At 37.1% G+C, this 26479-nt stretch overlaps 1 protein-coding gene across 16 annotated transcripts in view; it reads left to right on the top strand.

Annotated features, from left to right (window-relative positions):
• Syne1 (spectrin repeat containing nuclear envelope protein 1) overlaps positions 1-26479 on the top strand; it is a 373023-nt gene that overhangs the window by 86633 nt on the left and 259911 nt on the right. For all 16 annotated transcript variants that reach the window (XM_048800010.1, XM_015502320.2, XM_048799993.1 and 13 more), the window contains 14 exons: positions 1769-1933; positions 2401-2553; positions 4117-4260; positions 6690-6863; positions 9321-9479; positions 10090-10254; positions 12345-12479; positions 14402-14560; positions 14767-14975; positions 15539-15647; positions 17202-17366; positions 20383-20550; positions 22151-22321; positions 23240-23380. In XM_048800010.1, coding sequence (XP_048655967.1) covers positions 1769-1933; positions 2401-2553; positions 4117-4260; positions 6690-6863; positions 9321-9479; positions 10090-10254; positions 12345-12479; positions 14402-14560; positions 14767-14975; positions 15539-15647; positions 17202-17366; positions 20383-20550; positions 22151-22321; positions 23240-23380 — 2217 coding nt within the window. The remainder of the gene's footprint in view (positions 1-1768; positions 1934-2400; positions 2554-4116; positions 4261-6689; positions 6864-9320; positions 9480-10089; positions 10255-12344; positions 12480-14401; positions 14561-14766; positions 14976-15538; positions 15648-17201; positions 17367-20382; positions 20551-22150; positions 22322-23239; positions 23381-26479) is intronic.

Genomic DNA, 26479 nt, shown 5'->3' with positions numbered 1-26479 from the left:
AGCTGGACCACCACATTTTTAACTCTTTAGAGATTCAGTTCTGGACTTCATCAACCCTCAATCTATATAGAAGTGATTTCTTTTTTCACTGGTTACAAGTGTATATATGTGTGCACATGGGGGGGTTACTATTTCATTTGAATGTCATTTATATATAAATATCAATGGACTGAGTTATGTATATAGATCTTAAAATGGAAACCTGATATTTTCAATGAAATATCAATGTATATGTAAAAGATTAAAATGTTGGTCTTACATATGATACATACATTAATTACTGCTACCAGTTGCAGTGGCACGTGCCTAAAAATCTCAGGTAATTAGGAGGCTGAGGCAGGAGAACCAGGAGTTCAAGGCCAGCCTGAGCAATGTGATAAGATCCTATCTCAAAAAAAAAAAAAGAATAAATTAGTGCTTGCCACCCAAGATTGGATCATCTGTTATTGTTTGCACAAGTAAATCTATTGTTTTTAAGTGTTTTTCTCATTTTTATTCATATGAATTAAACATTTTTTAATATCTACACAAGACATAACTAAGTACCCACACTTTTCTGATCAGACCAGCAGTGCCCTGGTAGATGTCATATGTGTTAATTTGATCAAAGAATATAACCACCAGAAACAGAAATGTTCTCATCTATTTATGTAGAAAAATCCTCCCACACATGGCTTATGAAATGAAGTTTGAATTTTCCTTGGTTTTTACTGTGATGTATGTGTGTGTGCATATGTGAACACATGCATTTAATTTGAAATGAGTTTGAAACATTCTTATTTGCTTAAGGCTGCAAATTTGGCAATAAATCAGCTTCAAAGGATGTTACTGTATTAAATGTTCTTGATGCAAATATTTAATTTAGAAATGTTTCAATTGATGTTTATCCCCATAATTGTTAATTATCTTAATATTATATATGTGTGTGTGTGTGTGTGTGTGTGTGTGTGTGTGTATATATATATATATATATATATATATATATACACACACACACACACAGATTTTTAAACAAAAGTAACAATTCAAAAATATATTTAAAAAATTTAAGAAAGCTGTTTATTTCCCTGTTATATATTATGCTTCTTACATTCCCTGGCACTAGTGTTTCCTTGTTTGAATGCTATGCATAATAAACCTCTGATGCTTACAGAAATTCATTCATTGTTTATTCAACTGCAAAATGGAAATAAAAAAGAATCACCATATTCTGTTTCTTTTTCAGCAAAAGAGAGAGCATAACTATTCCTATAAAAGATACTAAGGGCAGGGAAAAGTGGCATGTACCCATAGTCCCAGCTAATTGGGAGGCTGAAGCAGGAGGATCTCTTGAGTCCAGGAGTTCAGGGCCAGCCAGAGTAACGTAGCAAGACCCTATCTCCAAAGACAATTTCCAAAGTCAATAAAAGAGACTTGGTGCTTCTAGTTCATATTTTGAAATTTTATTTAAAATTTGTATTTTGAGGGGCTGGGGATGTGGTGTGCGGCCCAGGTTCGATCCTCAGCACCACATACAAACAAAGATGTTGTGTCTGCCCGAAATCTAAAAAATAAATATTAGAAAAATTCTCTCTCTCTCTCTCTCTCTCTCTCTCTCTCTCTCTTTTTCACACTCTTGCTCTTTTAAAAAAATGTATTTTGAAAGAGATTTAAGGCTTAAAATTTACACACACTTTAGAATGCAGATATTTCATAGTCTGGTCACTTTTATATCTGTTACTAATATTTGATTTATGTCTTACAATATAACATATTCTTTGTTGTTTAGGATTTTTTTCGAAATTTGCCTCATTGGATTCAGCAGCATACCGCCATGAATGATGCCGGCAATTTTCTAATTGAAACTTGTGATGAGATGGTTTCCCGTGACCTTAAGCAGCAATTACTACTGCTCAATGGGAGGTGGAGGGAGTTGTTTATGGAAGTCAAGCAAGTACGTTTCAAATCTGTACTCACTTCAAACGTGTCTGTGTTGTAAATGTGGTGATAAGCAATCTGTTTAGAGGCAATTTTACTTTTATAGCATGAGCTTATTAAGACAGAATAAAGAAGTGTTTAGAACCAATATATGATAGAGTTGATTATTCCTTCTTTTCCATTTGTAATAGCGGAATGTCACAGAAGTCTAGAGTTTGATTAAGGATTATGTTAACATATGGAGCCTACTTGTATGGAATGATTCACTTTCAAATCATACTTCTGCATTGCTATGCTGGTTCCTTTTCTCCTTTCAAAGTAATTGGACTTACTTCAAACCTGTCTAAAATAAGAATCAGGAATTAGAGGCTCTTACCATATAACAATCCAAGAGCATAAGACATTATGTCAAAGTGCAGGTTGAGGGTTTCTCAAGTTACAGCTTAATGGCTTTCAAATGCTCTCCACCTCCTTTCTTCACAGTATGCTCGAGCAGATGAGATGGACAGAATGAAGAAGGAATATACAGACTGTGTTACTACCCTCTCTGTTTTCACAACTGAAGCCCATAAGAAGTTTTCAGAGCCCTTCGACGTCTCTTTTATTAACATCAAGTTGTTAATTCAAGACTTAGAGGTGAGGGGTTTTGGGGTCATAAAATGAAAACTCCATCCTCTTGTGAAAATAAAAATCAGCAAGTTTGCAAAATCATTATCAAAGCTGTCTCTCTTTTTCCTGGGCATCATTTTGACAGGTCCATCCTGATTCATGCCTTCCATTAAAAACAAAAACAAAAACAAAAAAAAAAAAAAAAAAAACTTGAATTTTTTAAAGAGAGAGTTTTAGTCATATGAAGCAACCTCAAAATAATTTTTCAATTTGGAGATCTTTTTTTTCCTACAATCAAATTGTAAAACACTAGTCAAAACCAGGAGACATCTATAGGTGGTACCTCCATATAAATGCATCTAACAAAAAAGGATTTATTACATGAACTGTGGTATTTATGTACTTTGAACAGCCTATAGCTCTCAAAAGTGAAATAGTGGAAGAATATTTAATAGCATGAAAATATTTTATAGTATATTGTTAAGTGAGAAAAGCAAACCACAACTTGTCATTTTTGTTCTTGTAAAAATAAAACAATGGGTATATACACACACACCAGAAAGAAACATTAATAATATAATGATGAGATAGTGGCTTTGGCTATTATTGTGTGAGAAAACTATATATATGTTCCCTAAACTTTCATTATTTTAGTATCTCTAATTTATAAGTTTTCTGCAATGACAATGTTTAAATTTTTTAAGGAAAAAAAATAAGTTTTAAAGTCAGAATTTCCCCACATTGGTAATATACATTTACATGATATAGTATTTCTATATTACATTAACATATTCATCAAAAGCATAAAGATTAATTTACCTAGTCCTTATGTTAATGATAGCTGGTCACCTTTAAAGGGAAGTTTTTATCTGTGTAATATTGCCTATATTGTTAGAGCAAGATTGCAATAAATCACCAAGTTGATCTTAAAGCAGGAGATGGAAACTTGATTCACCAATTGGTGGTCCAGATCCACCATCTGGCAGGCCAAGGGGTAGGCTGCAAGTCTACAACCTTCGACCCCTTCCTGGGATTTGAATGCACATTTTATAGTCCAAAACCATATTAAAGCATAAGTGGCTGTTGCTATGATTCAAAACCATAAATGTCATGAGATATAAAATAATAAGCAGCAAAGAGAGTGGGCCAAAACATCCCTAATTGTGTAAAAGTTAAAGAATCGTTACTAACATCTAGACAATCAATCTCTGTACATTGTCCAAGAAAAATGGGAACCAAAGAGAGAACACTTTTACATTGTATAAGAATTACCATTTTGTGTTGCCAAACACGCTAGCTAAGCAACTGTTGATGGGTACAGAGGTGGGGCTTTCCATGGGAAAAGGATTTTTTATATGATGTGGGGTCTCAAGGAAAAAAATGGAGTCTGTTTGGTCATTGCCCATGTAGCCTGACCCGTAACAATATATTAGTAATGAAGGAAAAGCAATGGCCAGAACCTTGAAAACTTTTCTACGCATATAGAATTTCATAAAGTGCATATTGATTTTTGTTTTGCCTTCTGTGGAATCTTGAGATTAAAAGGAAATGTGTCATGTGTTAATTGAGCTGTTTCAATGATTCATGCAGGATATTGAGCAGAGGGTGCCTGTAATGGATGCCCAGTACAAGATGATCACAAAGACAGCACATCTCATTGCCAACGAGAGCCCCCAAGAAGAAGCCAGCGAGATGTTTGCAACCATGTCCAGGCTCAAAGAGCAGCTAGCCAAGGTGCGAGAGTAACACTTCCATGCACAGCATGTAGAGTGGCACCCGAGCCGCCTTCAGCTTGTCTCCTGCCGCCTCTGGCTCCCTGTCAGCAACCCTGCTTTTGTTTCTTATTGGGATTTCTGATTTAGTAACTTGGGTATGAACTTTTAAAATAAAACTATGATGCTGATACCAAGTATTACCTCTTGGTAATCAGCTATTGTTAACTTTCAAGTGCAATAGCTATACTTTATTAGAAAGATGTTTTTGGAGAAGAGTCACATGTGGTAAAACAGAAAGAAGAGGAGGAGGAAAAAGAGGAAAGGAGGAGAGCATATATTTTAATGAGAATTTATTGAGATTTATTTGCTGTACCCCCATTCTAAGCTTACTTATGCTCTTTCCTGCTAACATAACCACAAATCAATAAAATTCCTTCCCCCTCATTCACAGAGCTCACCGTAGGTTTAACATATTTCCATTTCTGCCATTTCTGTGCAGGCACTAGATAGCTATAAAGAGTAGCCATAAGCCTTTTCTACTTAATTGGGGGATTTTCCTTAAAAGCTTAGGAAGTTTCATTGGGGTCTTTAATCTATCTAAATTTTAATTTTAGGAGGATAACATTGTTTGTAAAATCTACTTAGATTGGGTGATTTAAAGGTAGAGAAAGGAGTGATTTTAAAATGAATAGGAACATTATAAGGAATTAGAAAATAAAGGAAAAGAAAGTAGACATATCTATTAAGTAGAAGAGGGAAAGTGGAAAAAAAGAGAATAACCTAAGTGAAATCAGTAGTGGAGAATTACTGAAAAGAGGAAGAAAGACAGAGGATGAAAATAGGAACACATTGGTCATGAAAAAAGAAGAACTTGTTCAGTCTAATGTATGTTAGAAAGTTGATTTTCAATTCATTTTATTTCAACATTCAAGTTCGAATTTTTATAATTTAATGGTAATAGATAAAAATAGTACTGGCTGACAGCAAAATTTGCCAAAGGGTAGGTGCAATTCCAAGTTGCATTTTCAGGCTGGGGGTGTAGTTCATCGATAGAGCATAGAGCATTTGCCTGACATACATGAGGCCCTGGGTTTGATCCCTAGTTTGAAAACAAAACAAAACAAAACAAAAAATCAATCAAAGTCAACACTTTCGAGTTGGTAATTTGACTCTTGGGCTTGCACTTATTAGCCTGAGCCAGGTGTGGTCTAGGGCAAGACTTGAGAGAGCAAATTGTACCTTTAGATACATTTAAGCCTTTACATTTTCCTATTGCTGGTTCAGATGCAGCATCTTGATGGGTTTTCTGTTGCACCAGGAAAAATCAATGAAGCTCACTGCTTTTTATGCACATTCATTGATTCTTGTAGTTTATTTAGTTCAAGCAGGTTTTAGCAGTCTTGATGCAGAGAGAGTTTCTTTCTTTTGATCCTTCAGGCAGTATATTCTAAAACATGAAAATATTTTAGCTTATACTATTATGTATTTAAGATTATAACAAAATGTTTTCATCTACTTCAGGGATTATTTTTAGAATATTATTGATTTTACTTAGCTTCTCATCTTTGTATTTTATGAAAAACAAAAAAAAACATTCTACTAATAAATGCTGATTAATTTCTTTTCCATACCTGTCTGAAAGCATTAATAGTTGCTTGGAATCATAATTATTATAATAATGATGATGATAGTTGGAGGCAACTATAGGTAAATAAAAAGGGTTGAGCAGTTCCTGAAAATTGGCAGATCCTGGAGTCCAGCATCAAGGTAGGCAGGCAGACAGTCTATGGAGCTCTTGAACTTCAGGAGCTTATGGCTTCATCATGAATGTATTGCAGATGCATAGACTAGCAACAATTATTTTAGAGACAAGTGACAGAAGAAGGCTGGGTCAGTTTCGCCTGGAGAGATATCCCTTGGCCTGGGAATATCCGTGGTTAAATTAGTGGGATGTAGGAAAGCGCAGGGGTATCAGGGAAGCGTGAGTTAGCAGGTGCATGTTTGTCAGAACTCAGGGTTCAAGTAGGAGAGTTCCTGAAAATAAAGCTGGAAGACACAGGTCACGAAGTGATGTCATAATTTGTGACTATCTTGGGTCATATTTCAAAGTGAAAATGAGTTGCATGGTTTATGAAGGGAATCTGATGCCATCTGCTTCCCTGACAACCACTGTTTAGATGGAAAAGTGCTATCCAGATGGAGGACTCGGATGAATTTTCATGAGAAAACCCCATCGTCATTTATTTTTCTTAGTAGTACAGCAGTATGGATTTCTGACACCAAAATTTAACAACACAGAGGAAATATCAATAAGAAATGGCTTTAGAAATTCACAAACACCAAATGACTATGTCGTTAAGTAAAATGTTCCTGAAAGCTATGCATAGTGCCCTGCCGGTGTTGGACTTAATGACCTTTCATGGGATTTTTGTTTTTGTATTTTTAAAGGTCAAAGAGTGCTACTCCCCACTTCTGTATGAGTCTCAGCAGCTGGTGGTTCCATTGGAGGAATTAGAAAAGCAGATAACATCTTTCTATGACTTACTCGGAAAAATCAATGACATTATAACAGTTCTTGAGCGTGAGGCACAATCTAGTGCTCTTTTTAAACAAAAACATCAGGTAAGAAAATACCTTTTGGGGAAACATAATTATTTTAAAGTACATGTAATAAAATTGCAGTGCTGCTTACAGTAAAAGAAGTGCAGTTAGAATGAAAACATTTTTTTGAGAATAATACAGTACTAATAACTCAAAACAATAATGCACATTTTGTGTAAAGATGAAAACCCAGCTGGTGGAGGGGTTTGACCCATTTTTAGGGGCTTAGAGCAGGTGGGGCTCAGAGTGGGGCTCTAATCATCTGAATTAAGAAGTTTCCTGAGTTGAGCAAAATTACAAAGACCAGTGTGTTGGAATGCCTGCCTCTGACTTCTTTGAACTTGGCTATACTCAGCAGACATTTATGCGCATTTGCTCCTCACACGCCTCTGCTGTGCCTTCTGAACTCCAAGCTTGACAATGAAAGTTCACACTGTGTCTCTGAAACAAGGAGTATATCTCTGAAGTAGAACCAAGTCTACTGTTGCCTCTTGGAACAAAACCAGCACCCATGATAGAAAGACCTTCTGTTATCCTCTCTGCTTTGTGTTTAATTTTCTAGTATTATCTTTCTACCAGTGAATCTAGGGATCATGTTTGACAAAGTTCACAAAAAGTTTAGTGTAAATAAATTCTCCCTTGTACTTTCTAAAGGGTAGAAAATATATATTTAATTTTTTTCATCTTTATATAGACATTTTTTGATGGGCAGAGGATCATTTAGTGCTCCTTCCTGCATATCATCTTTGGTCATTACCTGCTACCTCACTGACAAAATGGAGAATTTCATTTAAAAAAAGTATATGTTTCTCTATCTCTTGAGTCTTTGGAGTTATATATACATTATACACACACACACACACACACAAACACATGTACAATATAAATAATTTATTCCATTTCTATTAAGTGTCTACAATCTTATATTTTGTGATATCTTTTCTTTGACCTTGGGAATCAATCTGTTTATACAACCACAAACTCTGAAAACGTTTTTGGTGTAATCCTTGATATTTTGTCTCATGTTTAGTGAACAGGTCTGTATGCATAGCCTTCTTAGTGTTTCAGTTAATTGACTGGCTTAGTTGCTTTATTATAAATGAGCCCATCTCAGATGAAGATAAAACTAATGTAGGAAAAGTTGCCACTGAACTAATTGAAATGGATTCCTGGAAGGAGACAAATTCACTTCTTAGAAAAAGCAGAGTATCTGAAACAAGTCACCCAGATACTTAGATCTTAGGTCTGATGCCAAAAAATTATGAAGCCTTATTTAACTAACGGTCCTGGTCCTTAAACAAAAGTGATGATACCTAATAAAATGTATTCTGTTATTAGTAGCATTATTATTGCCATTAGTATTGAAGCCATAATCATCATATCACCAAACCTCATTTTAGTGACACCTCCTCATATGGTAAGGATTCTTTCACTGGGGGACATAGTGCCATTTCCTACATATTGCTGTAAATTGCCATCAAACAATTTTTGCATAATTAATGTTTATTATTAATTATAAATATTAATAATACTCATGACATATTTTTAACTTATGTTAGCTATCCCTTAAACCTCCAAAGTGTTCAAAAGGAAAAAAAAATATGTCCTTGCCAAAACAAAAACAAAACAAAAATATTAAGAGTTGCTAGCTCTTTATATGTGAATATAGATGAACAAAAATGGCATCCACATGAGCAGTTTGAAATATATTTTTTCAAAGTAGTTAAGGGTTTTTAAGTTCATGTTGTTTCAATTCAAGGCAAAAATGAGTACCTTGTTGGGATGGGTTATTTCAACTCTATACTGTCAAAATTGCTACAGTGTCAGGCTGGTAGTCAGAGGGCAAAGGCTGTTGGTCACCACTGCAGTGTATGACAGTTGCAAGTCTTCCCCAGGCCTAATGGTCAGCTGCCTTTTTAAAAAATTAGGATCTAGAGTTTGCTATTTCATTAATAAGGCTGAAAGCATGTGAACCTTAGAAATTCAAATGTTATAAATTTAGTGTATACAAATAATATATTAACTGCTACATCTGATTATTTCAAGAAAGTGATTTTCATTGATGCTAAATTAATTTAATCTTATTAAAACCTGATTATGTAGATTGTGTTTATGATTGTTCTCTCGATACACCAGTTGGATGAATAACAATTTTGATGCTTTGTCATTTTCTTAATGTTAATAAGATGTGCATGAAATATAAAAATCTCAAAAAACTCTTTGTGACATTTAAATGCCTTGTATAAAAAGCACTGACTTCAGTGATTGCTTAAAATTGAGCTCTTTTGGAAAAAAGTGTTCCTCTGTACTTTTGGTTTTACTTATTGCTGATCAAAAGCCTCAGAGCTATTTAAAGCTGTTCTTGTTATTTGTAATCGTTCCTCCCTCCATCCTTCCCCCCTTTTCGTTTTCCTTTTCTTCCTTTATTTTTCAGTCTCTCCTGGATATAATATTATTGTGGGTTTCCCTTCCTTGTAGGAGCTGCTAGCTTGTCAAGAAACCTGTAAGAAAACCTTGGGGCTTGTTGAGAAAGGCAGTCAAACCATTCAAAAATTTGTGACCTTGAGCAATGTGTTAAAGCATTTTGATCAGACGAAGCTACAAAGACAGATTGCTGATGTTCATGTTGCTTTTCAGGTAATCTGCTCTCCTTGCCCTACAGTCATGAGCCCACAAAAATACAGAACAAGGACAAGTAATTTCCACTTCTTGCCAAAATCCCTCACCTTCCAGTATTTAGAAGGCAAACATTTTACCTCTTCTTTCCTTAATATTAATTAAAAAGAGTTAATTATTCTTATAATAAAGTATCTTCCTCCCAAGTGTTTTTTGAAGAAAAAAAGTACATAATACTACCGGACCAAATGATGCTTTCAGCAGTGAGAAAGCAGCATCCTATTATGATTAGAGTCAGTTCTCTCTAGCTGTAGATTCCACATCTGCAGATTTACCAGGAGGTGGTAATAATTGGGTGAAAAGTTGCATTTATACTGAACATGTACAGCCTTCTTTTTCTTGTCATTATTTCCTCAACAATGCAATATAGTAAGTATTTACATGGCATTTACATTATAGTAGATATTTTGAGTAACTGAGAAATGATTTCTCAAATACAGGAGAATGTGTCTGGGTAAGTACTCCACCACTTTATGTAAAAGAATTGAGCATCTGTGGGTTTGGTATCTTTGGGGGTCCTGGAAACAATCCCCCAAGGATACCAAGGGATGATTATATCTTTTACATCAAGAATATGGTAAAGAAAACGGGGGACTGGAAGAAGCATGTGGAAACCAACAGTCGCTTGATGAAGAAATTCGAGGAGTCTCGGGCAGAGTTGGAGAAAGTGCTGCGGGTCGCACAGGAGGGCCTTGAGGAGAAGGGGGATCCCGAAGAGCTGCTGCCGAAACACACTGTGAGTCTGCCCTCCGTGGTGCATTGGCCCCAGTGCATGGACACCTGCTCTTGGATGAGAATATCCAAAGAGCCAGTGTGCCACCTAATGCAGAGGGGGAGGGGTGGGGAGTTGGGAAGGTGGGGAGCATTTTAGATATGAGACCTGAGAAATGTTTTTCAGTCAACTGGATCAGAGAGTCCTCAATGCTTTCCTGAGAAATGTGGGGCAAGAAGGACTCCGAGAGCAAATTGATTCACCTGTGTTTTAGTCACCTTTTTTACTGCTGTGACTAAAAGATCTAACCAGAAAAATTTTAGAGGAGGAAAAATTTATTTAGGGGCTCACGGTTTCGGAGGTCTCAATCCATAGATCTCAGGCTCCATTCCTCAGGGCTCTAGGTGAAGCAGACCATCACAGTGGAAGAGTGTGGCAGAGGGAAGCAGCTCATCTAGTGATCAGGACACACACACACACACACACACACACAGAGAGAGAGAGAGAGAGAGAGAGAGAGAGAGAGAGAGGTGTCTTCACTTGCCAGATACAAACATATATCCCAAAGCCACCCCCTCAATGCCCACCTCCTTCAACCACGCCTACCACTTTATACCACTCAGTTACCACTCAGTTAATCCCTACCAGGGGATCAATTCACTAATTAGGTTCAGACTCTCACAAGCCAATCATTTATCTTCTGACTGTTCAAAATGTCCCTGCGTTGTCTCACACAATGTGGGGGACACCTCACATCCAAATCATAACCACCCATTTCTGAGACCATTCTTAAACCCCTGGAATATTAAAGAGTCAGGATAATTCGGCCTCTCGAAATTACAAATTCATTATTTAGCTCAGAAATTCTTCTGTAACTCTGTTTTTTTATAAAATAGACAATTTGAGGTGAGAGGCTAATTCATGTTAGAGATGACTTGAAGGCCAGTAGCTCATAACAAAATTTGTCCCAGTCTTGTGAGGCCATTTTCATGTTTATCTTACTTCTTTAAATCATATTTGTATTGGGAACATTAGTAATACATGAAATGTCATGTGGATATGAGTGACATTTTCAGAACATGTATTTTGAATCTTTTTCCTGAAATTTCAGTGGATATGTATTTAAGCCACACTCTGAAATGATGACCCAATGTGTTTGGGATGCAGCTTTCTGAACTCAGGGTCAAAGTCTGTCACCATGAAGCACAAAGCATCTCATTCAGTTTATATACCTGTATTAGGTGGCACCTCTGTTCAGAATGACTGTTCAAAAGGTCCCTGCAGTCACACTCCTGAGACTGTGAGACCTGGTCACATGTCTGTACACACTATTGGTCTACTCAGACTGTCGTGACAAAATACCATAGACTGTGTGATTTACATGACAGATTTACTTCTCAGAGTTGTAGAGACTGGAAGTGTGAAATCAGGGTGCTGGAATGGTAGGGTTCTGACGAGGGTCCTCTTTCTGGCTGCCTATTCCATGTCCTTGTGGAAACACACTGGCAAGCTCTCTGCTGTCCTCTTCAATGAAAATATTGGTCCTACTATGAAGTTTCTGCCCCCATGACCTCATCTAAAACTCAGTACCCTGCAAAGGCCCCATCTCCAATGCCATCATATTTGGGGTTAGGGCTTCAACACAGGAATTTGAGGACACAGTCCCATCCATAGTGTGTGTGTTCAAGTGTGCACGTGGGGAAATGAGGGATGGCTCATAATGAATCACCAGGGCCCAGAATGCACTGTGGTCAAGAAATGAGGAGTTAAGAGACTTAGTGCTGGCTTTTTTCCTGCCCTTCTGACTTTACCAAAGAGGAAGAAAAACTCTATCACTATGGAATCAAGGTTTCAGAATTTTTCCACTGGCTTCTTAGAATATTCCACTGAATTTGAAGGCTGCAATGATTTTGTTTTTACTGAAGTGCAAAACATAATGGTCAAATTTCAAATATGAAAACTTCTGACTTCTAATGATAGATGCTTATAGTTTATTCCTGGAAAATAAAAAAAAAAAAAGTAGGGAATGTTCCAAATTTTTGAAGAGGGCAGCAGCTGGCTCAGATGCTGTCTCTCTGCCCAGCATCTTGACCACTTTGGCTCTTCCCTGCCAGGAGTTTTTCAGTCAGCTGGATCAGAGAGTCCTCAATGCTTTCCTGAAAGCCTGCGATGAGCTCACGGACATCCTCCCTGAGCAGGAGCAACAGGGGCTGCAGGAGGCTGTGAGAAAGCTCCATAAACAATGGAAGGTGAGTCAGGACCTGGGGACGCTGGGACAGCTTCAGGAGGGAAGGGAGAGAGTGTGAGGGTGCAGAGATGCAGGGCGGGAAATCAAGAAACTCACGGAAAGCCACCTTGATACTTCTGAAAAAACCGAACTTGAGTAAAACATAATAAACTATGGTAGAATTTCGTTATGCCTATTTCACAGTAGTATAAATTTTATCATATGTTTTAAGTGCTCTTTTTTTTTCCAGCTTGTGTGATGAGGGCATTTAATTTATTCAACTGACATTTAATAAACTCTTCTCAGTTGAATAAATCATGATAGGTCTACTGGTGAAATCACTATATGTGTGTGTGTGTGTGTGTGTGTGTGTGTAATAAAATCACTGTATGTGTATTACTTATATAAATTATTGTATTAATAATAATATATTACTACTATAATACACTATTGCTACATTGACAATATAAATTATTAAATATTAAATTATATATGTATGCCTATGTGTGTGTGTATAGTGTCCTCAAGGATTTTATCATCTAATATAAATAGCTATATTGTAAAAATATAAATAAAAGTATCTATTGGGTAAAAATTCAGAAATGAACAAAACATATTCCTTTTCCCACAAAAAAAGCTTATTAGATTTCAGTTTGGGAGATAATTAGTCACAAAAGATAAAAGTGTAGTATATAATAAGCTCAAAATGTATAAATGTTATATTTATGGAAGCTTTGAAAGATAGAGGTGGACCCACTTGGAGAATGGAGAAGAGTGAATAGAGTGACAATTTTGAGCTAGGACTTCAAAGAAAACACAGAGATGTTGGGGTGGAGAGGAAGGTGGAGTGCAAGTGGGAGGCATCAGGATCCCTTGGAGCCCAGTGTGATCCAAGTGTCACATGCTGTGGAGGAACTGTGGGAAGCAAGGGTGGGCCTGGCACACAGAGCCCTTTGGAAATGGGTACATCAACTTGCAGAGGCTGAGGGCCTTCCTCCCCAAGCAGAGGGCAAGAAGTCTGCCCCAGCTACAGGAGAGTGCATGCTGCACAAGGTGACAGTTCATGGCATTATGTGAAGGAGCCTTGGGGATTGCCAGATTGACAGCTCTCCATCTGGTTAGGTTACTTTCTAGATTTTTTAAGTCTCAGTAACATGGGCTAAAACATCATCTTTTGTGCACATGAAAAGCACAGTGGAAAGACATGTACCACTTTTGCTTTCTAGATTTGAAAATTAAAGTGACTCATTTAAACAAGAGATTCTCAAAGAAATCCAAGGTCTCTAAGTGCCTTTGAAGTTCAGCATACCTTAAATGTATCATGGATCGACACTTTAATTGAAGTGTCCTTGTCTTTCCATAGTCCAAGCTCATTTTTCTCATCAATTAGTATTCTTTCCCAAACTAATCCTTTTAAGTGCTAGAGGATTCAAGTTGGCTAAAATTAATAAGTTATAGAACTAAAAGTAATAAGGAAGCCTATGTTTATATCAAGAGAAGAGAACATTAGATGGTTATGTGTTGCACACTTGCTTGCTTATTTTTTCAATGCATGGTCTAATCAGAGGAGGACGGGCAGGTGGTCAGCTCTTTTGGGCTTTTTAATCCTTGTTTGTTTCAGTTTTTTTGGTGTGGGAGGGGGATGGATATTAATAAAATTTCCTCAAGTTTTCCCTTAGCTTTTTCAGTTACCCTGGAGCCTCAATAGTCTAATCTGAAAAATAGGAACACTCATTCTGTGCAGCACTAATGTAAAAATTAAACCAAAAGATCACTGTGGAGACACATGACCCACAGCAGGCTTGAAAGGAATCACTGCAGCCCCACAAATTATAAAAGTACAATATACGAAGTAAATATTTTAAGTCTTCTTGCCACTTCAACTGAAAATGTACACAATCAGGAGCATGAGTGTGTTTTCTTGGATTTTCCTATGGAATCCAGGATCTTCAAGGAGAGGCCCCTTATCATTTGCTGCATTTGAAGATTGCTGTGGAGAAGAAGAGATTCTTAGCCTCTGTAGAAGAATGCAAGGCTGAGCTGGAGAGAGAGACCAAGCTGGTGCCCCAGGAAGGCAGTGAAAATATCATTAAGGAGCACAGGGTAGGTCTCCTGCCCTGAATGTGTAATCCTGGGCAGGCGCCTTGTTACTTAAAGGAGGGGCTCAGATTTTGCTTTGAGTATGAAAAAAAAATGTGTAATTACCTTACAACTGGTGGTCTACAGGACTCTCCCTTTAGTCTTTTTGTGAAATTTTAAGGTATTATATGACTCTCATGTGGATTCTAAAAACATTTATTGCTTATTAGATTTTCTTCAGTGACAAAGGTCCTCATCATCTCTGTGAGAAAAGGTTACAACTCATTGAAGAACTGTGTGGGAAACTCCCAGTCCGGGACCCAGTAAGGGAAACACCTGTAACCTGTCACACGGCCCTGAAAGAGCTCAGAGCTGCCATTGACTGCACCTATGCGAAGCTTGTGGATGACCCAGACAAGTGGAAAGACTACGCCAGCAGGTAGCCTTGGGGTTGTCTCCAGAGAAGGACCTAATCTATTTTGATTCTGTTACTTGAGAGACTATTATAGAACAAGAGATGACGAATGTTTTATTTCACACAATAAAGAAAATCAAATTGCGTTATCTGGCCCATGTTCTTGTATAAAAAATGCTTCAATTGGTAAAAAGAATGGGTTAGTTAGAAATAGGGTGAAGTGCTTTATGACACATGGGCCAGATGTTCTGTCTCTGAGGCCGATTTGGTCAGTCCTTTCCTCCCTCATAGGTGGCCTCCAGCCTCTTAGAGGCACCAGACCTTAGATGGCACCTTCCTTCCTCCAAGGGCTCAGGCCCTGAGACACATCTTTGTCCTCTGCTGAGGCCCCTTCATGTTTCTGAGCTCGGAGGTGGACACCTGTACTCTGAGTGTCATGTAAAAGTTTCCAGAGAATTTGTTCATTGATTAGTTAATCCATTTGATTGTTATATTTCCAAGGGTAAATTCAAAATAGAAATCTAATCTAAAATCTAATCATCCAGAGAATTTTCTCCCTTAATTAGAAAATGCTTGCATTGTTTCAGATTTTCTGAGTTGTCATCTTGGATAGCTGCAAAGGAGACGCAGTTGAAGGCCTTCAAGGATAAGGCCATTGAGACTACCAACTACAGCGAGGTTAAACATGCCTCCGATGTAAGTTCTGATCCACTGTCTGCCACAGGATGATTTCCAGTAATAAATACAAAATATTGGACAATGTTGTCTTTCTTTCTTTCTAGGAAAAAAATATTGGTTTTTCTGAAAATTATCTTAAAGATAAGTCTTCCCATATTACTATGGAGAACTGTGGGTTTTCTATTGAATCAACAGAAGCTTTGAGATCATGCTCAGCAGGGTCTCCAGTGCATCTTTAGCCAATGGGGACTGCTGAGCAGAACATTGCACGCATGCATGTGTAACAGCACAGATTTAAGAACTGACACAGAAAATAAGAAGGCTGTGTGCTTTTATGCAGTCCATCTTCAGCCATGCAAAATCACGGAAATGGGCAAGCTCTCCAAAAAAAACTTTCTTTATCATATTCAGGCTGGACAGTTTATTTCAGCCTTGGGCAGAGGTACAGCCTGCTAAACCCAGCCAGGGTGACAGAGCTTCAGGCCTGAAGACAGTTAGCTTTCTGCAAACGGCATCCATTCTCTTAGCTTGGCTCTTCTACTTGCTATTGTGAAAACTCTTCCTTTTAAGCATTTTTAATCCTTGCATGTCATGTAATTTCCATTAAGAAGAGAATGAACCTTTGAGTTCTATTTTCTTTCTTATTAAATTATGTAGTTGCATCAAAACTAGAGCTGCTCAATAATGTCATGGTGTGCATATAGAAGATATCTATATTTTTCTGGTTGCTGTTATGACATACACAAAAAACTACATCTTAGAATGCAGAGATTGGAATTAACCATTTCCTGATGGTATGCATTTGCCCTGGGAAAACCCTGGGACAGCGTGTTGGAGACCCCTGCCCTTGCACTACACCAAAGATTGTGGTGTAGGAGGGACAGACTGCCCAGTCACCATGCTGCTGGTCACCAACCCTGCAAGTGCAAAGCCCCAGAGTCTTTCCAGCATTGTCTTGGATGATAAACGCTCCCTGCTTTGATTAGAGCTGTGATCCTTTGTATACCTCTTAATATTTGGTGTGTTAACTTCTAAAAGCTAAAAAAAAAAATGAGAGAAAAAGTATAAGTTAATGAAGTTAAATCTTTAGAGCATCTATAACAATATTAAGTAACTAAACTCTTTGATAAAAGAAAACAGCTAATTAAATATGTTAGGAATATCATGCTTTTTCTTTTCTGCCATGTTCCTTCCAGATCACAGAAAGTAAAGTAACAAAGTATATATATTATAGTGCCTTATTTGGATATCTTGGTTTTCTTCTATCGTAGTTTTAGGAGCATCTTTAGAATGCTTAGGAAATACTTGTATCTACCCAATCTAATTATGAAGAAGATTTTGGGGGTATAGTCAGAACTTATTTTACCCAGCAGTTATTGACATTGAAGAATGTTTCTTCTGTGGACTTTGGTTAAAAATTTGTGCTCAAAGCACAATAAGCAGGTGCTCCATCAGGGAGTGACTGTCTGGCTGTCTTATATCCACCCTGCAAGACTTGGGTGGAGTCCTTTCCTGCTGACAATTGAGAATCACCATTGCACTTTGCTCACCAAAAGTGTTCTTTCATTCCAGGAGATCAGGAATGATGTTGCCAAAAAAGGGGAGACACTCAGCTGGCTGAAATCCAGGCTGAAAATTTTGATTGAAGTTTCTTCTGAGACTGAAGCACAAAAGCAAGGAGATGAGCTGGCAAAACTGTCTAGCTCTTTCAAGGCTCTCGTGGCTTTGCTGTCAGAGGTATGTCACTTTATCCACACTCTAAACAGAGTTCTGGGGGTAAGATACCTGGAGGGGTCTCTCTTGATAATAGCTTAGCAAGTAATTATATAAGTGAGCTAGTTGAAACAGTTATAAACTAATTGAAATAGTGATCACATTTATTTATGAGAAGATTTATTATGAGAAGATTTGGAGGAAAATTGGGGATATTTGAATTATGGTCAATGCCATTATTGGATATATTAATTCAGATTAATGGAAAGGTTAATGTTTATCAGCCTACATTTTTTTTTCTCTTACTAAGGCAGTTTATTTCTGCTCAGGGCTGAAATAAACTGTATATAAATTACAGTTATTTTATAGTCACTTTAAATTATATCATAAAGATTAGAAAAAAGGCTTAAGGGTCAGACAAATCCATGGCCACAGCTTCTGTCTGATGTCCTGCTTCCTATATAACCTTGAGTTTGTTATTTGATGTCTCTTGGCCCCAACTTTCTTACTTGTAAAACACTATTAAAAATACCCCAAAAGGGAGCCACAGGGATTAAATGTAATAATGTCTGCAGAGCATTCAGTGTAAAGCCTGGACAGAGTAAATGTTTGATGACCAGTAGCTGGTAATAATAAAATATCCAACGTTTAGTCAACAGGTCAGGAAAATTCTCTGTTAGCCAAAGTCAGCTCATTTTAAGCTTAACAATAGGAATTCCAATGTCTGTGTATATATATATATATATATATATATATATATATATATATATATAAACCCACCTACTTAATTTGTAGTTGGGTCTCTTCCACCCACGGTTGTTGTATAGTCCAATGTTTTTTGAGTGGGAAGATAATGTAAGGCAGTAAAGTAGAACAGGTGTTTACCAGTATTTCTTTTACATTATTTAAGTATAAACTTGCATAGAAAATTATCTGTTGGATGACTACAAAATGTCCACAAACTCTCTTATTCTGAAGATCTGGAATTCTCTACAGATTTCCCTGATAATTGGCACTAACTTCATAAATTTTAATCCATGTGGATAGTTCTGCTGGAGACTATAATGGGGAATTTACACAAGCCCCAAATACTTAGGATTGCTTATGACTTTAGTTTGATGTGAAGATTTTGATATATAAATTGTATCAAATTACAAATTTGATATAATTATAAAATTATAAATATATATAAATTACAGTTTTCTTAAGAATCTTGAACAAATTGAAAATAGCATTATTGAACGTAAGCTATTTCAACGCTTTGATTCAAAGCTTTGATGACCCATCTTCCATAGCAATGGACAAGTTTAGTTAGTTACCACTACCATACTCTAGGTGAAAATTTGACCCTTGCCCTCCTGCTCTTTCTTTAGTGAAGACAGCAAAAGGAACAACAGTTTAGAAAGTTAGAATATTGAAGGTGATCTTGGAGCCAAGATCTAACAGTGACTTTCAGTGACATCATGTGCTCCTCCCCCACAAAACATGTGGTGACCTTTAAAATTATTGTTTTTTGTCAGATTTTATGAAGCAATTTGCTTTTCCCCCAAGTGTTCTCTTAGTGAAGTCCATGGGACTTAGCAACAGGCCACCTCTAATGTCTGCTTGCACAGATGTTAATTCTTTGCACACTCATCTAGCTTAAGCTTCTGCATAATTTTTCTTAGCAATCTTTTTTCTACTTAATCACTTAGTGGAAACAAAAGAAGAACGGAGAAAAACACATTCTGATTAAGTAGACTTAAATAAGAAAATGGACTGGGCACAACCAGGTCCTTCCTTTGATAACAAACCACTTAATGTTTAAATTCATGCTGAACAGGAACATTTGCAATTGTCTGTGTAAGAAGGAAAGGCTGTGGGTGGATTCGTAGGGTGACATGAAGAGTCACTGCTCTCAACAGAGCTGATGATCTAGGCTGAGATCTGGAGTTTGTGGCTCTCCCAGGTTCTCATTGCGGCTTGTTTGGAGAAGGGCATCCTCCAAGTGACCTTGGACAAACTCAGACCAGAGAGGGTCAAAGAAAAATAAATAGGAGAAGAGAAAGACGAACTGGAAGGCTTCCATGGAAGACAGATGACCATCAACTCTGAAACCAGTGATCTATGTGAAGATGGAGAAAACAGAAGCTCTAGGTCAATCTAGGGAAAGCAGACATCAGACAGAAGAGGAAAGTTAAAACTCAGGAAAATGGCGAGGAAGGGAATTAGCTAACCAACAACAAAATTAGGAATTATATTTATGTTTTATTTAGAAATATTGGAGGTACATTTTTAACAAATACTCTTCAATTCTTTTTCTTCTCAACAATTGTTTTCTCATTTAATAAATAGGATGAACTCTATGTAAAGCAATGTTACAAATAGGTATTAGTCATGAGATTATAATTAGAGAGAACCGGCACATGATATGTTTAATGGATTGTTTTAGTATCCTGCTTTGACTGCTAAATACAAAGAAATTGGGTTTTTTTTCCCTTTTTTTGGTATTTAAATTAGGTTTTTAATATGGCAGAAAGCACCAAATCAACTGAAACTTGCAGTTTCTACAAGTGGCTATGTGGTTTAATAATAATTAAATAAGCTTCAAAATATGTGAAAGAATAAAATTAGGAATCTATGAATATATTTTTAGTTATTCTGACAGTATGTATACTCTTAAAATATGTAAAAATTCATGGAATTTAATTGGATTATTTTGATCAAAGGGTATGCACTTTAAATTATAAGATGAATAAATTCTGGAGATCCAGTGCCATATGATCACCATAGTTAATCATGTTATGTTATGCCCTTGAAATTTTCTAAGAGGATAAACCCAAAATGTTCTTTCACACACAGAAAACTAAATGTATGAGTTGGTAGATAGGTTAATTGGCTTGATTGGTGAAGTCATTTCTCAATGTGTACATTTATCAAGGAATCGCTTTGTACATAGTAGATATATACTATGTTAATTTGTTGATCATACTTCAAAATAGTATTACATGAATTTCACAAAGTAACCTAAGATTTACTCTACTTTTTTTTAAAAATCTAGGTTGAAAAGATGTTAAGCAACTTTGGGGACTGTGTTCAGTACAAAGAAATTGTAAAAAGTTCCCTTGAAGAATTAATTTCTGGCTCTCAAGAAGTCCAGGAACAAGCTGAGAAGATCTTGGACACTGAAAATCTGTTTGAAGCACAGCAATTACTTCTTCATCACCAGGTAGAAATGCCCTCTAACCCTACAGACCAGAGAGATAAGAGTAAGTCTTGGGCTAGGAGATGGGGAGAAGAAGGAAGGGAAGGAACCTGGCTGAATGGCTTTAACAATATGGCACTTATGTTTTCTATTCTCTCTGCTAAATGTTAGATAATTCAGAACATCCTCCAAGAAAATTCCTAGAAAGAATGATTTGATGACATCAAAAATTTCAAGGAATAGTGTGGAGAGTAAATTGATTTAGGTGCAAAAATTTACATGAAGCTGGCTAAATTGTACTTTTCATAATAGAAGAAATCACAGAGACACAAATTGCTTCAGATTTGAGATCACTATTCTCTTTTCATTATGTTAAAACAGGTCTTCATTTTACCACTTCAAACACGTTTTAGTTTAAATACATAATTTCTTTGAAGTATCAGACTTTTCAGGAGAATATACACTTATAAAGAATCACAACTAGAAGTTAAGGAATCTAGTATGTATACTGATAATAAATATTGTGTGTGTACGGGGTGTGTGTGTGCTAGAGATTGAAGCCAGGGCCTCATGCCTGCTAAGCAGCCTTTCTACCACTGAACTATCCCCCCAGACTCTGACAATAAACAATCAACTTATTTCCTGACAGTCTGGTAGTGGACATTAAAATATACTCATAAATGGAATGTATTACTTGTCAAACTCAATATAAATGGAGATATGATTGATATAAATAAATACTTTATTCATAAAAATAAAATTCTTAATTATAAATTTCCATATATACAAAAATGGAATTGATTAAAAGTATGTGTAAAATAGCAACCTCTAATCTTTATAAATTTATTTAATAATTATACAAAGCCTGAGACTAGAAAACAATGTTTTGTTTTACATTGTCTTCAATGTTGTAAAATTATTTGGTTTTCTGTTTACTTTAATTCAGAGAAAAGTAAGATTGCAGATATATATGTATAATATCAATATATGTATAATATACATATTAGTATTTTCAAGCTCTTCTCTTATTTCCTGAACCAGGTACTTGTTTCTGTGGGCAGGTATACTCAAGCTGTACACTTGAGATCTGTGTGCTATTCTGTTTGAGGATTATACGTCAGTGAAAAGTTTTCTTTTAAAGCACAACTTTCCTCAAAATATCTCAGCACATAAACTATTTATAATACACCCAGAAGGAAATATCTTAATATCTGCATTTTTACAGTATCAATGATAACAGAAGAATTGGAACTACAGGTTTTTCAGCTGAAAAGGATTAAGAGGAGTCATGACAAATGCACTGTTTAGCCACATTTTTTTCTGAAGTATTGCCCCAAATGTTAAATGTTGTCCAAATTTCACACAATTAAAACATAAAACCAAATTATTGCTATATTTACCATTAAAAACATAAAATATTTATGTAAAATGCCCACCTTAGTTTAATACAAAGCCCCCATTCTTACTGTTTTAACTGTTAAACTTCACTTTAAAACGGTGTAGGACTGTGCTGCACAAGGCCCTACTTTTCTGTACTTCTGATAAGTGTGGGTGCTGTGGCCCAGCTTAGCTTAGCTGCCGAGAGAGTGAATTTTACATCCATCTATTGAACAACTTCTTCCAGCAAAAGATGAAGATGATCTCAGCCAAGAAGAGGGACCTACAGCAGCAGATGGCGCAGACGCAGCAGACAGAAGGCGGGCTGGCTGGCCCTGGCCGGGAGGAGCTGCAGAAGCTAGAGAGCACCCTGGCCAGTGTGGAGCAGGGCAGGGAGAGGCAGGAACGCCGCATCCAGGTAGGGCCGGTCACTTGGGGCCATTTTGGTAGAGACCTAAGTTGTGTTGACGTCCAATTATGTCTCCTATCAGCAGGAGCAAACCTTTGCTTCTGCCTCTGATCCTCCAACATCTGTTAAATTCTTCACATGAACTGCCTCTTTGCATCAGCCTATCAGCCTTATGAGGCCTGAAGTCAGCACACTTTGCCAGTGTGGAAGAGTTTGTCGATACAGCAGTGAATGAAAATATGGCAGTTTCCTAAGAAGACTTTGGGGACTTGGCCCCATGTCACACAGCAGTGATCAATGATGAGCCAGGATTTGATCCACACCTGCCTGAATCCAACATCTGATTATATATTTCACTCTTCAGGCAGTCCAGCAGCTACTCCTTTAAGCACCTCTATGCTTTATAGAGATGTAGACAGGTTCCCTTAAAAACAGTTTGAGGTTGTCACCTGCTCACTTCTCTTCCTCCCCACCTCACCCCCCTCCATCCTTCCTTTCTGCTAATGGGTAGGATGTTACAACTGATGGGAGACTCAGAAACCATCTAGTCTGTGTGCCCTGTTTCGATAAAGACCATGAGGCCCAGAAAAAAAAAAAAATCTTACAGAAAACACTAGGATCCTCTTTTTTGCACATGGTACAGATGCACTCTGCCACTGAGCTTCATCCTTTTTATTTTTTTATTTTGAGACACGGCCTTGCTAAGTTGCCCAGACTGGCCTGGAACTTGCCTTCTCCTCTCAGGTAGCTGGGATTACAGGTGTACCACCACACTGGATTTGGAATCATCTTTACTCAGTGAGATTATGTGAAATTTAAACTGAAAATTCACTGGAAGTTGACAGTTTAGAGAATGAATGAAAATATAGCAATATTTTTCCAAACACTTTGGTAATATATGTATGTATTTTTTTGTTCGAATTTAAGGTCACCTTAAGGAAATGGGAGCGATTTGAGACAAACAAAGAGACAGTGGTCAGATACCTTTTTCAAACTGGTTCCAGCCATGAACGCTTCCTGAGTTTTAGCAGTTTGGAAAGCTTATCTTCAGAACTGCAACAGACAAAGGTATATCAATAGTACCACATGGTTCCTTGGTGCTCATTATTACAATGAACATACTATTTGTCCTCCATTGTTTCTATTATTTATTATTATTTAATCAGTAGTTGTTATTTACTCTTTGACATATTGGGAAATGAAAACATAAGTAGGATTTAAACATTAAGATCTAGGTGAAGTTTTTCAAGAAATTGAGAAATGGTTAATTCACTAACAGATATGTATATTTTTAAAATTATTGAGGCAATGATATTTGAATCTGAAATGCAAAGGGCAGGGGACCTTAGGAAAGCTGAGCTTGGAGCTTAGAACAGAGAGAAATTCCTAGGAAGGGAAACTGCATGGGGTGTCAGAGTGCTGGACACCAGGATCCTGTATGGTGAAGTAGATAAAGCAATGAGAATTTGCATAGCAAAACTGGGCAATATCATATAGTCCTAGAAGACCTATAACTTTTTTCTCTAGGAAACATGGAGCTGGAGCCTTTGAAGATTTTTGAGAAAAAGTCACACAACCAGAGCTGTGCTTTAGGGAGATGAGTTTCTAAGTAGATGAAGAAAACTGATTGAAAGGGTGAAAGACTGGGATTCAGTTAGAAAGTTACTACATATGGGCACATGGGAGTTAGAATGGGAATTAAGGTGGTAGGGGCAGTGAATGCATGGGATCAGGTACACAAGATAAGGTGAAGTTGACACCAATGTAGAGAAAGTATCTGGATAGAGCAGAGGAAAAGAATATGAAGCACCAGGTTTGGGGCCTGACCAGATAACGAGAGCAAGTAGGGGAATTGGAAGGATGAGTGTTAGTGGGGCAAGATCCAACTCAGTTTTGGGCACAGTGAGTTTGATATTCCAGATGGGTATCAAAGAGAGCAGTTAGGAGTGTACTTAGTGTTTTTAACATGGAAGCACAAATACCTTGGGTATTTAGAGCAGGCCAATACATTCGCATGAAGCATTTAGAGGAGTCGTTCGGGCTTTTTTGGTTGCTACTATGCCAAGTTGAGGTTTATAGAAAGACAGGATTAAGGCTTCTCATTTAAGGTGGCTGCCATTTCCCCCAAAAGTGTGTTTCTTGTTTATATTGTTTCCCCCAAAAGTGTGTTTTCTTGTTTATCCTCTTGTGATAGTGTGAGGTGCAGTTGAGTGTGCAGTTCCTTTCCAAAATAAATATTTTTCTATGTCTTTGGAAAGAAGGAAGAGAAAGAGAGGAGGAGAAAGGATAAGAGAGGGAAAGGCTGAATTAATGAAACCAAGGATTAGCCAGTGTATCAGGGAAAGACCTGGCGGCCATACTTTCCCAACCTTGAGCAAGGAAACCCCTGTGCTTCTGTTTTCTTAGGAAAAGCTTCTCTGTCTCATACTGCTAATTTTATGTCATTTCTCCTATTATTAATTTATTAAGGAGTGTGAAGTTTTATAAGGCCGGAGACTTTCGATTCTTCAGTTTTCATTAGCCATTTAAAGAGGAAATTGTTTAAAATTTATTTTTAAATTTCAATTACTTTATGTATCCAAATTGTATATTAGATGTCTTTTATAAACACAAAGATGCTTACTGGATTGATTTCCATAGGTGGTTCCCTCCAGGGAAATCCAGCCCTGTGACTTCACTTGTGTCATCCCCGAGGATCAGTTAAAGTGCCTAAAGATGAAACACAGGCCATATTTTTAGTCTTATTATCAAAATTCTCCTTCATCCTCCGTGATCTTCCACAGTTTTGGAGTGATTTAATAATTTGCAGTAATGTTTATTAAGTCTGTCATCTATGCGGGCCTAATCACTTGGTGATTCTTAAAACATTCCTGACAAACAGGCCTCATTATTAATCCTCTTGTATAAATAGGGATACCTAAGGCACAAAGTTGTCCCTGACCTCCTGATCACTAAGGAACATTAGGATTCAAACCCTAAAGATCTCTATCCAAAGCCTGCACTCTAAGGCACTATGTTACATTTTCATTCAAAAACCGAGTGGCTTCTCTATGTGTTTATGTCCTCTGCCAAAGGAGCGTGTGTAATCTGGGATAACTGTTCTCCTCTCCTTCTGTGCTCACTTTGCACTGATATTGCGACCTGTATTCTATGTGACAGTCCTGGAGTGGCTGTGCCCTCTAGGCCCCAGTGTATTGAAGGGTGTCCACAACACGGTCAGATTGAATCTGCATTACAAGGCATGGCTTTATTGGCCAGGAGTTGAGAATTCAGAGTTTTTCAGGTCTCAGGGTCACTCAGTTAGTGAAGGACAGAACCTGGCTTCAACTGCACTTTCTCTGATGCAAATCATACTCTCCCCTTGCTTCCCACGACCACTCCTCTGCCTGCTTAGGACTTGGCAATGAGCCTTACAATGCTATTCCATTTTTGCTTCACATTTTTCTTATAGATGTCATTCTGCTCTTTGAATTCCTCTCCATTGTGTTTCCCTACACATAGTTTGCACAAAATACTCTAAGAACAAAATAAGCATTTTCAAACATTACTTTCCTTGGGTTCTTTCAGGCTTGGGGGACACTATTTTGTACCTCTGATTCTTTTCATGGGAATCGGAGATTATGCTGAGATTTTTAGACTTTACAATTGACTCTAAAATGACTGTGAGTTCACAGATGGTAATGGTGGGTTCTTTTAAGTATAGAAGTTAATGTTATGACATCAGCAAAAATCATATTTTAGGATACTATAAAGCTCTCTTCCATAAGGAGGCGGTGCTTAGTCAATTTTATTCTCTTGAATTGCAGGCTACTTCTGTGAAGTGACATTGATATTTCTGTGAGGACAATACATCTTTTAAATAGGAAGCTTAAATAGTATTTAGTAGTAACTTTTTTCCACGTTTTTTATTGGTGCATTATGGTTGTAGGTAATGTGGGATTTGTTGTGCTGTGTAACTATAGTTTTATAATCATTCTGGGAGATGCTGGGTGAAAAATCTGACTTTTTACAAATATTTATGTTGGTTTTCTACATTACCTATTTAGGAAGGTAAGTTGATGATCAAAATTATAAAGCTCCTGTGAGTTTTTCTTACATGAGAAGAACTGAGACACTGATTTTCTTCATTCAAGATTATCACTGGATTTACCTTCTCTAATCTAGTAT

The sequence above is a fragment of the Marmota marmota genome, unplaced genomic scaffold, assembly GCF_001458135.2.
Source record: "Marmota marmota marmota unplaced genomic scaffold, marMar, whole genome shotgun sequence".
NCBI lineage: Eukaryota > Metazoa > Chordata > Mammalia > Rodentia > Sciuridae > Marmota > Marmota marmota.
Note: the sequence above shows the minus strand (reverse complement) of the source record. Positions and strands in the feature narration are given on the sequence as shown.